The sequence below is a fragment of the Oratosquilla oratoria genome, chromosome 11 (assembly GCF_046742065.1).
Source record: "Oratosquilla oratoria isolate Oo_2021 chromosome 11, ASM4674206v1, whole genome shotgun sequence".
Classification (NCBI taxonomy): Eukaryota; Metazoa; Arthropoda; class Malacostraca; order Stomatopoda; family Squillidae; genus Oratosquilla; species Oratosquilla oratoria.
In genome coordinates, this window is record NC_134787.1 from 28930073 (window position 1) to 28942055 (window position 11983).

The following is an 11983-nucleotide window of genomic DNA, read 5'->3' on the forward strand; positions in this document are numbered from 1 at the left end:
AAGTCTCCTCGCCACCACCGGCCGGCGAAGATTGCTGAACGCTTGTCGAGAGAGCTGGAGTGGAGAGCGACGTCCGACCTCTGGGAGCGCTGTGTTGGTTATACAAGTATATGTTGAGATAATTTTAATAAAGGTTTATTGTATAAAATATGTACAGGGATATATATATTAATATACAATGCGGGCAACAGCCCGCCAGTGGGGGAGTTGTCGTGCCTTAGTGGGTGGAAGGTGAGGGCGTGGGGAGGTCAGCGAGGAGGGGACGCCGCCCTGAGCACCCCAAGCATCACGTCCATGGGCGTGTGGCGGAGAAGGAGGGCAGCTCTCGTTGCCCGACTGCTGAGGAGGCTGCCTTCTGCAGGGAGGGCGGGGGTCTGCGGCGCTGGTCGGAGGGCCTCCATGGCCAGGCAGGACAGTAGGTAGTGCAACAGCGGGTGGCGGATGTGCTTTCCGCAGTGATCGCACTGTTGCCCCTGGAAGCCGTCGTAGAGCTCCTCCCTGGTACAGTAGCCCAGCCTAACTCTCTGGAACAGTATGCCGTCCGCCCTGGGCTGTTGATGGAAGGCGCTCAACGTCTGATAGTTGGTGGTGGCGGCGTACCAAGCAGCTTGTCTTTTTGTTCCTTCTAACTGCCGGTGAGTCTGGTGGGCGCGGTGGGCTGCGGCACGCCTGTCTCGCGCCTTCACGTACGACAGACTAGGTGTCACGTGCCTGGTCACGTGGGGGGCACCAGCGGCTCTTCTTGCAGCAACGTCGGCGGACTCATTACCTCGCACGCCCACGTGGCTGGGCATCCAATGCACCCTTACCCGATGTCCCTGTGCGGCAAGGCTCTGCAGGCTGCCCAGGATGGCGGTGACGAGTCCCACGTTGTCGCTGGGGTACGGCTGCTGGAGGACCTGCCACGCCGTCCTGGAGTCTGTGTGTAGGACCACAGTGGCCTCCTGGTGGTTCTGGGCGTGCTCCAGGGCCAGGTAGATGGCCACGAGCTCTGTCTGCAGGGTGGAGCAGTAATCCGGTGTCCTCTTGAGCAGTTCGGTCCCAGCAGTGATGGCAGCGGCGCCCGTCCTCCCACTTTCGGGGTTGACCGAGCCGTCGGTGTAGTATATGGCACCGCCCGGCTCAGACACCCGCGCCACCGCCATGAGGGTGTGATGCCGCAGCTCCTCGGTGGTGCAGAGCGCCATGCTGGCCGGTAGCCGGGTGGTGGAGAACTCTGCTGTGGGGGGCTCCCACGGGGGTGGGGCTCGGTAGGTGGGGGCCGGGAGGTCGGCGTGTTGCCAGCGCCAGCCGTCAATGTGAGCGAGGCTGTGGGTGGCCAGGGTGGACTGGAGTAGCTACGGGTTGCGGTGGAGGACATCGTTCCCTTGCGTCATTGCAAGCCGTAGTCTTCTCTGTGCTACTCCTTCGGAGTCGCGCTGCAGGACCCTGGCCACGCGGCAGGCCACGATCTGTTCTACTCTAGTGGTGAAAGGCACCAGACGGGTCTCATTCTGCATGACGCACGCACTGGTCCATCTCGGAGCTCCCAGCATCGTCCTCATGGCGGTGTTTGCAGCACCTCGAGCCGCTCCTGTTGGCTACGGGAGAGCGATATGAGGACTGGGGCGCTGTAGTCCACCAGGGAGCGCACTGCAAGTACGAAGTACAGTCGGACGACGGAGAAAGTAGTCCCCGCTGTGGGTCGTGTCATGGCTCGTATTACGTTCAGCCTGGCCCTTTCCCTCAGGTGGGCGGCGTGGGCTGTGAAGGACAGCCACTTGTCCACCCATACCCCGAGGTACTGGTATGAGTTGGCCCAGGCCAGTCCGACGCCCTGGACGCAGAGTTGAGATTTTTTTTTTTTTTTTTTTTTTTCCAGTCCCGGCGGTGTTAACCAATTTAAGGACTGGCGTATATTTTCCGGGGTCTGTGTTAAGGCGCTTGGTTTATGGGGCACTTAGGCCATTTAGGTATGGAGTGTGTGTGTGTGTGTGTGTGTGTGTGTGTGTGTGTGTGTGTGTGTTTGTGCGTGTGTTTCTTGTGATTGCTGGGGTAGATTGCGTACATTTACAGTAGTGTTCCCACTGGTGAGGAGCAAACGAGCTTCGCTGCCATTGCCAAGTACCGGACGTCGGGGGTACTGTCGGCTCTCAATCTATCGTGGGCTGAATCTGGGCCGCCGAGGAGGGTCCTTAGTTGCCGGAAGTGGTCTTCCAGTGCAGGGCAGAGGAGAAGGCAATGCCGGAATTATGCCAATTCCGTGCCGCAGGCGCAGTAGGTACCGGTGTACTGGGTACGCCAGTGATCTACCCGTATCCTACTAATTGTGGAGGAGATGTGTGAGGGTAGTGAAGCCAGGGTGGGAGGGTTTGGTCCAAGGTAGGACGTGGGCCATCCACGGGCGGAGGCCGTGGCAGCGTAATCCGTCTTCCATTGGGCCCAGGCGGCACGGTCGATTCTTCTGATGGCGTCACTAGCTGTGAGGTGGATAGGAGTCTCACTATCTTTAGGTGTCAGGGCACCGTGTTTGGCAGCTTTGTCCGCCATCTCATTGCCGTGGAGTCCCACATGAGAGAGAACCCATTGGTACCGGAGACGGACTCCCATTTTGGCAGCCTCGTCAGAAAGGTGCAGGATATCGTTGAGGATTTCTGGACTCGAGGGGCAGTGGCCTCTTTGGATGACTACCAGACTGGATCTAGAGTCTGATAGCACTGTGACGCGCGATGGTGGGTCGGGAAAGGCGATGATTTTGTTCAGCGCTTCCTTGATGGCGACAAGCTCAGCCGTGAGGATTGTGGTGGGGGTAAGCTTCACGGAAAAGGACTCCCTTGTGGCTTCTAAAAAAAATGCCCGCCCCTGTGCGACCATCTTCAAGTACTGACCCGTCCGTGTACACCAGGAATTCTTCTTGATACTTGAGAGCCAGCAGCTCCCGGGTGCGTGCAGCCAAGAGGTGAGGGTGGTCGTGTCGTCCTAGCCCAGGGATGTTAAGCTCGACCTCGGCTGGAGAAATTATCCAGGGAGGAAAGGGGTCTATTTGGTATTGGGCAACCCGTCGACGGTCACTGGGCTGGAGTCCGGCTCTGAGGCAGAGATCCCTCACAGAGCTGGGCAATCCATGGATGGGTGCTGTGGGCGGGGCTGAAATCCATTCCTCGTACATTTCATCTTCTGTCGAGTTTGGCACCCTTGCTGAGCCGAAGAGGTATCTGCCGGCGTCCTTTTTTAAGCGGTACCGGAGTGGGAGGACGCCAGCCTCATTATACACCTGTTCGTGTGGCACTGAGTGTGGCAGGTCAAGTCCTAGACGGAGTGCTTGACACTCTATCTGGACCATTTTGTACGTGCTCTCCGGTGAGAGATCGTGGAGGGCAGGAGAGAGGAAGAGGAGTCTGGATCGTACGAGGCTCCGAACAATGGGGGATCAGAGTTTCTCTTCGCTGGCCCCAGGGTTCACGTCGGATGACTCTGACTAGGTTGAGGGCCCTTCGAGCATTCAGACAAACTTGTTGGATGTGTCTGGTCCACCGCCCGTCTCGCTGAAAGATGACACCAAGGTAGCGAACGGACGTCGGGGGTTTCACGGGCGTGCCGCAGACTGTAAGCTGGTTCCAGTCCGGGTAGTCTCCTTTGATCCAATGCTGTGAATTGGTATATACACCGTCTTGGCCGCAGAGAGTGTGAAGCCGAGGTCCACAAGGTGAGACACAACCATGTCCACTCGCCTCTGGAAGAGCCGAAGTTCTGCTCGGTGTTGGGCAGAGTCCTTTTTGGGCCGCCGATGTCTTGATTTCCTCCACATGGCTATGTCATCTGCGTATGCTGTGATGATGGTGTCACTGCGCACCCCTTTTCCCACGTCTGCCAGTAGCAGAGTGAAGAGGAGAGGGGCCACAACAGAGCCTTGTGGGACCCCCATGTCAATTTTTGCTTGGGAGCTGAGTGTTCCTCTCCATCGTACCGCTATGGAACGGTCGGAGAGGAACGTTCTGGTGAAGTTGTAAGCCTCTGGAGAGACCCCGATGGCTTTTAGCTTGCAGAGCAGTTTCGTGTGCTAAACAGTGTCAAAAGCTTTGGCAATATAAAGAAAACATGTGTGTAGGACTCTTCTTTGTTTTTCGGCCCTGCGGACGTGCTCCGAGAGTGGCACGACATGATCGATGATGCTCCTTCTCTTCCTGAAGCCAGCTTGAAGCTTCGGTAGCTCTCCTCTGGTTTCAACATGGTGCTGGAGGCGACTTAGCACAATCCTCTCATATATCTTACCTATATGAGAGGTGAGGGACACGGGCCTATAGTTGGCAATCTGGTTCCTGCGCTTGCCTGCCTTGGGGATGGGGACCACAATAGCGTGCTTCCAGGCCTTCGGCACTACACCCTTCCTCCAGCACTTATTTTATATGGCAAGCAAGGCCTCTTGCAGGGGATGGGGAAGGTGTCTCAGGAGTGGGTAGGTGACGTTGTCGGCACCTGGGGACTTCCTGGTGGCTCTGGTTGCCCGTAGGGCCCAACGTAATTCGAAGAGGGTGAGGTCCGTTTTTCTCCCCGTAGGGGGGGATAGGTCTGCTTGGGCGTCTTGACCTTCGCGGAAGCGACGTTGTGCTTCTGGGAGGCTGGCTGTGGAGCTTGCACTAGCAAACTAGCGTAAGAAGCCCTCTGCTCTTTCTTCGGGGGTGCACAGAACCCTACCGTCAGGGGTAGTAAGGTCTCCGTCGGGGGGATTGTAACGGCTCTTCAGTTCCTTGAACCGCTTCCAGGCTGCAGTGAGATCTTGATGGTCGTCCTTGCTGTTGCTCCAGTAAGCAAGTTTGGCCCTGGCGATGGCCTTCTTGCACTGAGCCTTCGTCTCCTTCATGGCAATGTATGCTTCCTCGGAGTCGTCCGTCATGTAGCGTTGGTAGGCCCGCTTCTTTCTCTCCACGGCTACCTTGCAGTCGTCATTCCACCAGGGGTGACCTCGTCTTCCGCGTACTGCGCTGGTCACGGGGATGGCATGTCGAACTGCCTCGAGCAATGTTTGGGTGAGGAGTGTGTTTAGTTCTTCCACCGAGCTGGTAAGGTCAGGGCAGAAGTTCGTGTCTACTAGGAAGGTTTGATATGCAGTCCAATCTGCCCTTTCCAGTTTGAATTTACCCTGCGGTGGAGGAAGGTGGACAATGGGGGTGAGATGGACGGTGATCTTAATGGGGAGGTGATCAGATGACATTGGGTCATTCAGAGTTGACCAATCTGTGATCCCCGCTAGATTGGAGGACACGAAGGACAGGTCAATGGCGGACTTTCTGTGTACCGGGTTGTCAGGAATCCTGGTGTGACCGCCGTCGTTGAGGAGTACCATATCTGCTTTGTCTAGGTGGGAGACAATTTCTGGGGAGGAATGGGGATAACCATCTTCCCATAAGGCGTCGCGGCGATTGAAATCGCCTACCACTATCCAGTTGTCAGGAAGGGTTCCCAGCCACTCGAAGTGACGAGACGTTTCAGGGTTATAATAGTTCAGGACGTGCACGCTCCGGTCCTCCTCCACTGTGATGGAAGTGACCACATCGTGACCCTCGTCCAGGGAGAAGCCAGGTAGCGACCCGGACTTAGCAGCCAATCCTTGAGAAACATAAGTGGCGACGCGCACCATTCCTAAATCATCAGTCCCTACAAACGGAGGGTAGTGGTATCATGGCAGAGCCGGTAGAAGGTGGGGACGTTTCAGTAAGGACTGTAGTGCAATTATTTCGTATAAGTTGTTTTCGAGGTGTTGCACTAAAAGGTCCCAGGCGGTGTTGATCGCCCGGCAGTTCCACTGCATGATCCTAAGCGCAGCCATCATTTGCAATTTCCAAAATGGTACGCAGGATCACGAATATACCGTCTAATAACTTGAACGCTTGTGGGTTAGAATGGGCCATATTATCTTGCAGGGACTTGACGGTGGACCGAAGGCTCCCGATGGTGCTGGAGAGAGATGTATCTTTGGGTGTGGGGGGGGAGTGCTGAGTGTATTGAGGACTCGCCAACTCTGTGTGTGGAAACTGCTCCCATCTCAGCAGGGGGGACAGCGTCCTCAGGTGAGGTGGATTCAGTGGTGGCCGCTGGGGTGGTGGGTTTGACGCGCTTGGCCTTTCTTTTGCGGTTCTTCTTCCCCTCTGCTACGACAACACCGGGTGTGGCTGAGGAATCTTCTTTTGGTGGAGAGCGTACGTTGGCACTATAGCTCTTACCGACTTCGGGGGGAGATGCAACGTCCAAGGAGTCGGGGGTTGGGGTGGGAAGGCTTAGATTTGCCTCCTTTTTCGGGGGTTTTGGGTTCTTGGGGGGAGCAGCGAAGTCTCTCTCTTTCGCCCATTCATCCTTTAAGTAGGATTCCCAACGTTCCCTGGCGATGACCAGAGCCTCTGCGAAGGGGGTATAGCGCTGGTTTTTCACTTCATGCGCTATTTTCCGGATGGCTACCTCCGGACAGTTGGGGTACGCTGCGGAGTGTTTGCCACAGCAGTTGACGCAGAATAGTTGACTTTCCTTACAGTCTTGCGTGGCGTGACCCTTACCACATCGAACACACCAGGGAGCCTTGCGTCGACAATCCTTCCTGGTATGCCCCAGTATCTGGCACCTGGTGCATCTACGTACGGGGGCGACATAGGGAACCACTTGGTGAAGGGTGTACCCAATTTTCACTGTGGAGGGGAGGATGTTTATTTGGAAGGCTACTCTCACTGACCCGGTTGCAACGCCATCTCTTGTAGTGAGACGCTGGACTGTATCTACGGGTAGTTCCTGGGCCTCTAAGTCTGCCTTGAGAAGTTTCTCTGCATCGTCGTCTATGGGGACACCTTTCACAACTCCCACGACGATGGTTCTGGGTATTCTGGTCGTGATCTTCATGGGTGGGTGCCGGGCTGATTTCAGGGTCGCCGTCCGTAGGAGCTGGCCCTGCTGCTTCTCCGATGTACAGCTTATAAGCCATTCTCCGGATGGTGTTCGGCGGATGCCATCAGCAGGTCCTACTGCATCCTTTACAAGTTGTGCCTATCGCCAGGATCCCAGTTTGAGGAATTGGGAAGGGTCCTCAGTAGGCTTGATGAGGACCGGATATTTTGTGGGGCCCGAGTCGAGGCGGGGCTTCTGGGGACGTTGACGACGGTTGTTGACAACACGCCATTCTCCCTGTCCAGAGGAAGCAGTGATGGTCGCGTACGAATGACGAGCCGGTTCTCTTCCCTCTTCGTCGATGTTGCTGGTAGCGTCCGTAGCTGAGGGGAGGGTAGGGGGCTGGTCGGCTATTGGGCCGTCCGGCTGTGGGTGGTGTTCCATAGGTGGGGAGGATTCTTCTTCCATACTTTGCGGTAGATCCCAGTATGTTTGTGACCTTGCGTCAGAGGCAGCTCCTCGTAGGCGCTTACTGCGGTGGAGGGTGCCCTGGAGTCTGGGTTCTTTATCTTCTTCTTCGCTGGCGGAAAAAATGCTCTTTGTACTCGGGGGTTCTTCCATGGCCGCCATGATACACTCACGATGGCTCGTGGAGGATTTCCACGATGTGACATCCACCGAGAACGCTAAGAGCAAGACGAGTGTGCTGAGTTGAGATACACATGCTTGAGATTAAATAAGAGGAATGGAGGGAACGGGGAAAGAAAGAAGTAGAGGGGGGGAGGAGAGGAGGAGGAGGAGAAGGGGGATTGAATAATGGGAGAGGTTGAGAAGGCTGGCCCAAACGTCCAGGGGCAAATTGCTCACAAATGGTGGTTTACAATTTTGTTGGCCATGGGTATTGGAGGAATTATGTGGGGTGAGATGTTGAACATGCCCCTATTTTGTTCAATAGTGTTCGTTCCTTGAATGAGCGCTGCTTCCAAGCACTTCCTGCGGATCTTGTCGGGTTCTCATATCAGCAGCTCTGCATTCTTCCAGTCCATCAGATGGTTTTCCCTGTTCCTATGTGTCACACATGCATTGGTGGTGACATCATGCCTGACGTCGTAACGGTGTTCACGTATTCATGTATTCAGGTCGCGTGACGTTTCTCCGATGTAAGTTTTATCCATCTGATGGACTGGAAAAATGCAGAGCTGCTGATACGAGAACCCGACAAGATCCGCAGGAAGTGTTTGGAAGCAGCGGTCATTCAAGGAACGAACACTATTGAACAAAATAGGGGCATTTTCAACATCTCACCCCACATAATTCCTCTAAAACCCGTAGCCAACAAAATTTTAAACCACCTTTTGTGAGCAATTTCCCCGTGGACGTTTGGGCCAGCCTTCTCAACATCTCCCAGTATTCATTCCCCCTTCTCCTCCTCTTCCCCTCTCTACTTCTTTCTTTCCCCGTTCCCTCCATTCCTCTTATTTAATCTCAAGCATGTGTATCTCAACTTATATTGAAAAAACTGTAATAAGCGAAACGTCGTACAAATAAAGGCTCCGTCCTCATACGGTGTTTAACTCGTCAGTCTTGTCGACAACTGCTGCTTTCATGAAAAAACAAGTGGGTATACGAGGATGCTGGCATCTACATCTTGATTTTATTTTTAGCTGTAGCTGAATGACCCCCGAATTCTGTGAACTGGTTTGATCATGTTTTCTGTGTTTATTATTACTCAGAGTGAAAGAAAATGAGTAATACTGCAGTGACTTTATATTTCATAACACATGTAGTGTGATACATAGTACATTAGGCATCTCCACCATCAAACCCCACTATGATTTTTACTTGGCACTCCAAACTTTCCTGTTACTCCATCTATTGGCTCATCCCCTACTCTAGTATTGAGATCTCCCAACACTACTACATTAACATTCTTCCCAAGATTCTCTAAGCACTCATTCAAATATATCCAAAAAGCCTCCCTTTACTCTTCATTCTTCTCACCTTTTTGTTTCCAAAATTTTGTCATATTCCTACCCTATTTTACATCTGCTCTCCTCTTTGCCTCCCTTACCTTTTGTTTCCTCTTCGTTTTACTGTACCCTACATATGCTTCCTGACAGAGCTGGGCACCAGTCTGTTAAATGTTAATAAAGTTAAAAATTTCATTAATGGATAAACTTACAAGTTATATATACCAAAGGCTTTTCCCCCTTACAAGGGGGTAACCTAAAAACAAAGGCATAAAATCCACTCCCATCCATTACATCCCCAACATACTCTACTCCCATCCATCTCCTTCCCTCCCTCTTATCTTGGCATTTCCTGGATGATAGGTCATCCCTGCAACTTGCCCACTACCCTGGGTCAGAAGCAGTGTCACAAGACATAGCACATCCACAGCAAGGCCGGTTCATTAAATTGGCAACCCTCCCCCTCTCCATCCCCTCATGCAGAAACGGAGATGAGGAGAAATCCATTTGGGCTGCGTCAATTTATTTCTCACACGTAATCCCTCACCCTCATGTATCACAGCATCATCCATATACACACATTCTCCACTCACCCCTATCTTCTGTCCTCTCCAATACCTCCTAAACAGACATTCCCCTCTTTCCCAATGTCCCTTTTACCTCATCCATCCATCTCATCCTATGCAGTCCCCTCATGTTTACTCTTTCCACCTCTGCCCTCCACACCTCTTTTGTTAGTCTTTCTTCAGTCATTCTTTTCACGTGTCCAAACCATTCCAATGCTCTTTCATCAACCCTATCTCCCAACTCCCTCTTCACCACTGTTCTCCTCCTCACCTCCTCATTTCTCACACTATCCAGCCTAGTAACCCCTATCATATTTCTCAGACACCTCATCTCAAACACATTCAAACTCCTCCTCTCTTATGTTCCATGTTTCTGCCCCATACAGTGCTGTCGGCACAATCACTTCTTCACACAATCTCCTCTTAGCATCCATTCACAAATGTCTATTTCTCATTACACTTTTTAATCCTCCAGGGCATTTACTTGCTTCTCTCAATCTACGTTCTACCTCCACCTCCACTACTTTCCCACAATATTTGCACCCAAGTATCTAAAACTATCCACTTCCTCCAGTCTGCTGCCATTTTCTTCCCTTGTACATCTCATCACCTTACTTTTCCCCACATATATCTTCAACTTCCTTCTTTTGCACACCTTCCCAAACTCTGTCACTAACTTCCTCAATCCCTCCTCTGATCTTGCTACAAGTGCAGTGTCATCAGCAAACAACAACTAGCTTATCTCCCATTTTCTTTAACCATCTCCAATCCCTGACTCACTACCCTTGCATTTACCTCTCACACCACCCCATCCATGTATAAATTGAACAGCCAGGCCAACATAACACATCCCTGATGAAGTCCCACCTTTACCTCGAACTACTCACTCTCTCCATTTCTAATCAAACACAAGCTCTACTACTCTCATAAAAAAAATCTTGACTGCTCTTTAGCTTTCCTCCTATCCCATATGTCTGCAAAACCTCCCATAGTACCTTTCTGTCTACCCTGTCATAAGCCTTTTCCAGATCCATAAAAGCCCAAAATACATCCTTACCTTTTTCTATTGCTTTCTCGCATATCTGTCTTACCACAAAAATCTGAATTACGCAAACCCTATATCTCCTAAACCCACACTGTTCCTCACCAATTACTCCCTCTGTTCCTCTCCTAATCCTCTCAATAAAGACATTCCCATAAACCATCCAAACTACACTTAACAAGCTGATCCCTCTGAAACTACTACATTCACATTTGTTCCCCTTTCCCTTGTAAAGTGGAACTATACAGGCACTCATCCAGTCCTCTGGCACTCTACCCTCTTTTACACAAACATTAAATAACCTCACCAGCCAGTCCACCATCACTGTACCTCCTGTCTTCATACATTCTGCATAGCATCCATCCAACCCAGGTGCTTTACCTGCTCTCATCATCTTAACAACTGCCTTCACTTCATCTTTCCTTATTTCTCCTCCATTTTCTTCATTGCTGTCATTTACTTAGCACTTCCCACTGCAACTACCTTTCCCTCCCTGTCCTCCTTTATGTTTAGAAACTCCCTAAAATACTCTGCCCATTTTCCTCTTACTGCCTCCTCTTCCCTTATCAGCTCTCCATCTGCACCTTTTACCTTTTCTTCTCTACTTGATTTGGCTCCCACTCCTCTCTCAGCTTCTTGTACTCCTCCTTTTCTTTCTCATTTAAGCAGCTCACTCTAAGTACCTCCCTACCTTCTGCCCTTTTCCTCTTTCTCCATCTATCTTCCACTCTCAACTTACCTTCCACCAAAAAATTATCTGATATTCTCCCACTCTCCCCTTGGAATATGTACATCCTTAATTCTTCCTACTATACTCCCAGTTACCACTATATAGTCCATTAATGCTCTATCTACCACCCTTCCATCCACCACCCTCTCCCATGTGTACTTATGCTTGACTTTCTTCTGAAACACTTTATTTGCTATCATCACTTCTCTTTCATGACACATCTCCACCATCAACTCCCCATTACAATTTTTTCCTGGAACTCCACACTTCCCAACCACTCCGTCTATTGGTTTATTTCCTACCCTAGCATTAAGGTCTCTCAATATCACTACATTGACATTTCTCCCTAATCCCTCTATGCACTCATTTAAATCCATCCAAAAAGCCTCCCTTTCCTCTACACTCTTCTCACTACCAGGCCCATATGCACTTACAAAAACCCATATCTCCCTTCCCAGTTTCACCTTCATCCACATCAACCTTAAAGAAACTTCCTTCCGCTCTACTACATGCTTACCTATCTCTTCACTTACTAGTATAGTCACCCCTTCTCTCCCTCATCTTCTCTTCACTCCTGAGAACCTCCCAACTACACTCCCAAACTTATACTGTCCCCTCCCTCTCAACTTAGTTCCACTCAATGCCAACACATCCATCTTTCTTTTCACAAATGTACTGCCTATCTCTTCCCTTTTACTCTCATCTGTACCACATCCACATAGATTAAAAGACCCAAACCTCAGGGTAATAGTTGGAAAGCTTATAGATCCTCTTATGCCTTTAATTATTTTATAAATGTCCCCTTTTGGGCTACAGGGAGAAGGAT

The 11983-nt window shown here is 51.4% G+C and overlaps 1 protein-coding gene across 1 annotated transcript; it reads right to left on the minus strand.

Annotated features, from left to right (window-relative positions):
- Positions 1–234: 234 nt before the first annotated feature.
- LOC143029471 (uncharacterized) lies at positions 235–1711 on the minus strand. The gene has a single exon (XM_076192119.1). It carries the CDS (start codon positions 1185–1187, stop codon positions 249–251), a length of 939 nt encoding a protein of 312 aa, XP_076048234.1. The 5' UTR covers positions 1188–1711; the 3' UTR covers positions 235–248.
- Between the last annotated feature and the right edge of the window lie 10272 nt (positions 1712–11983).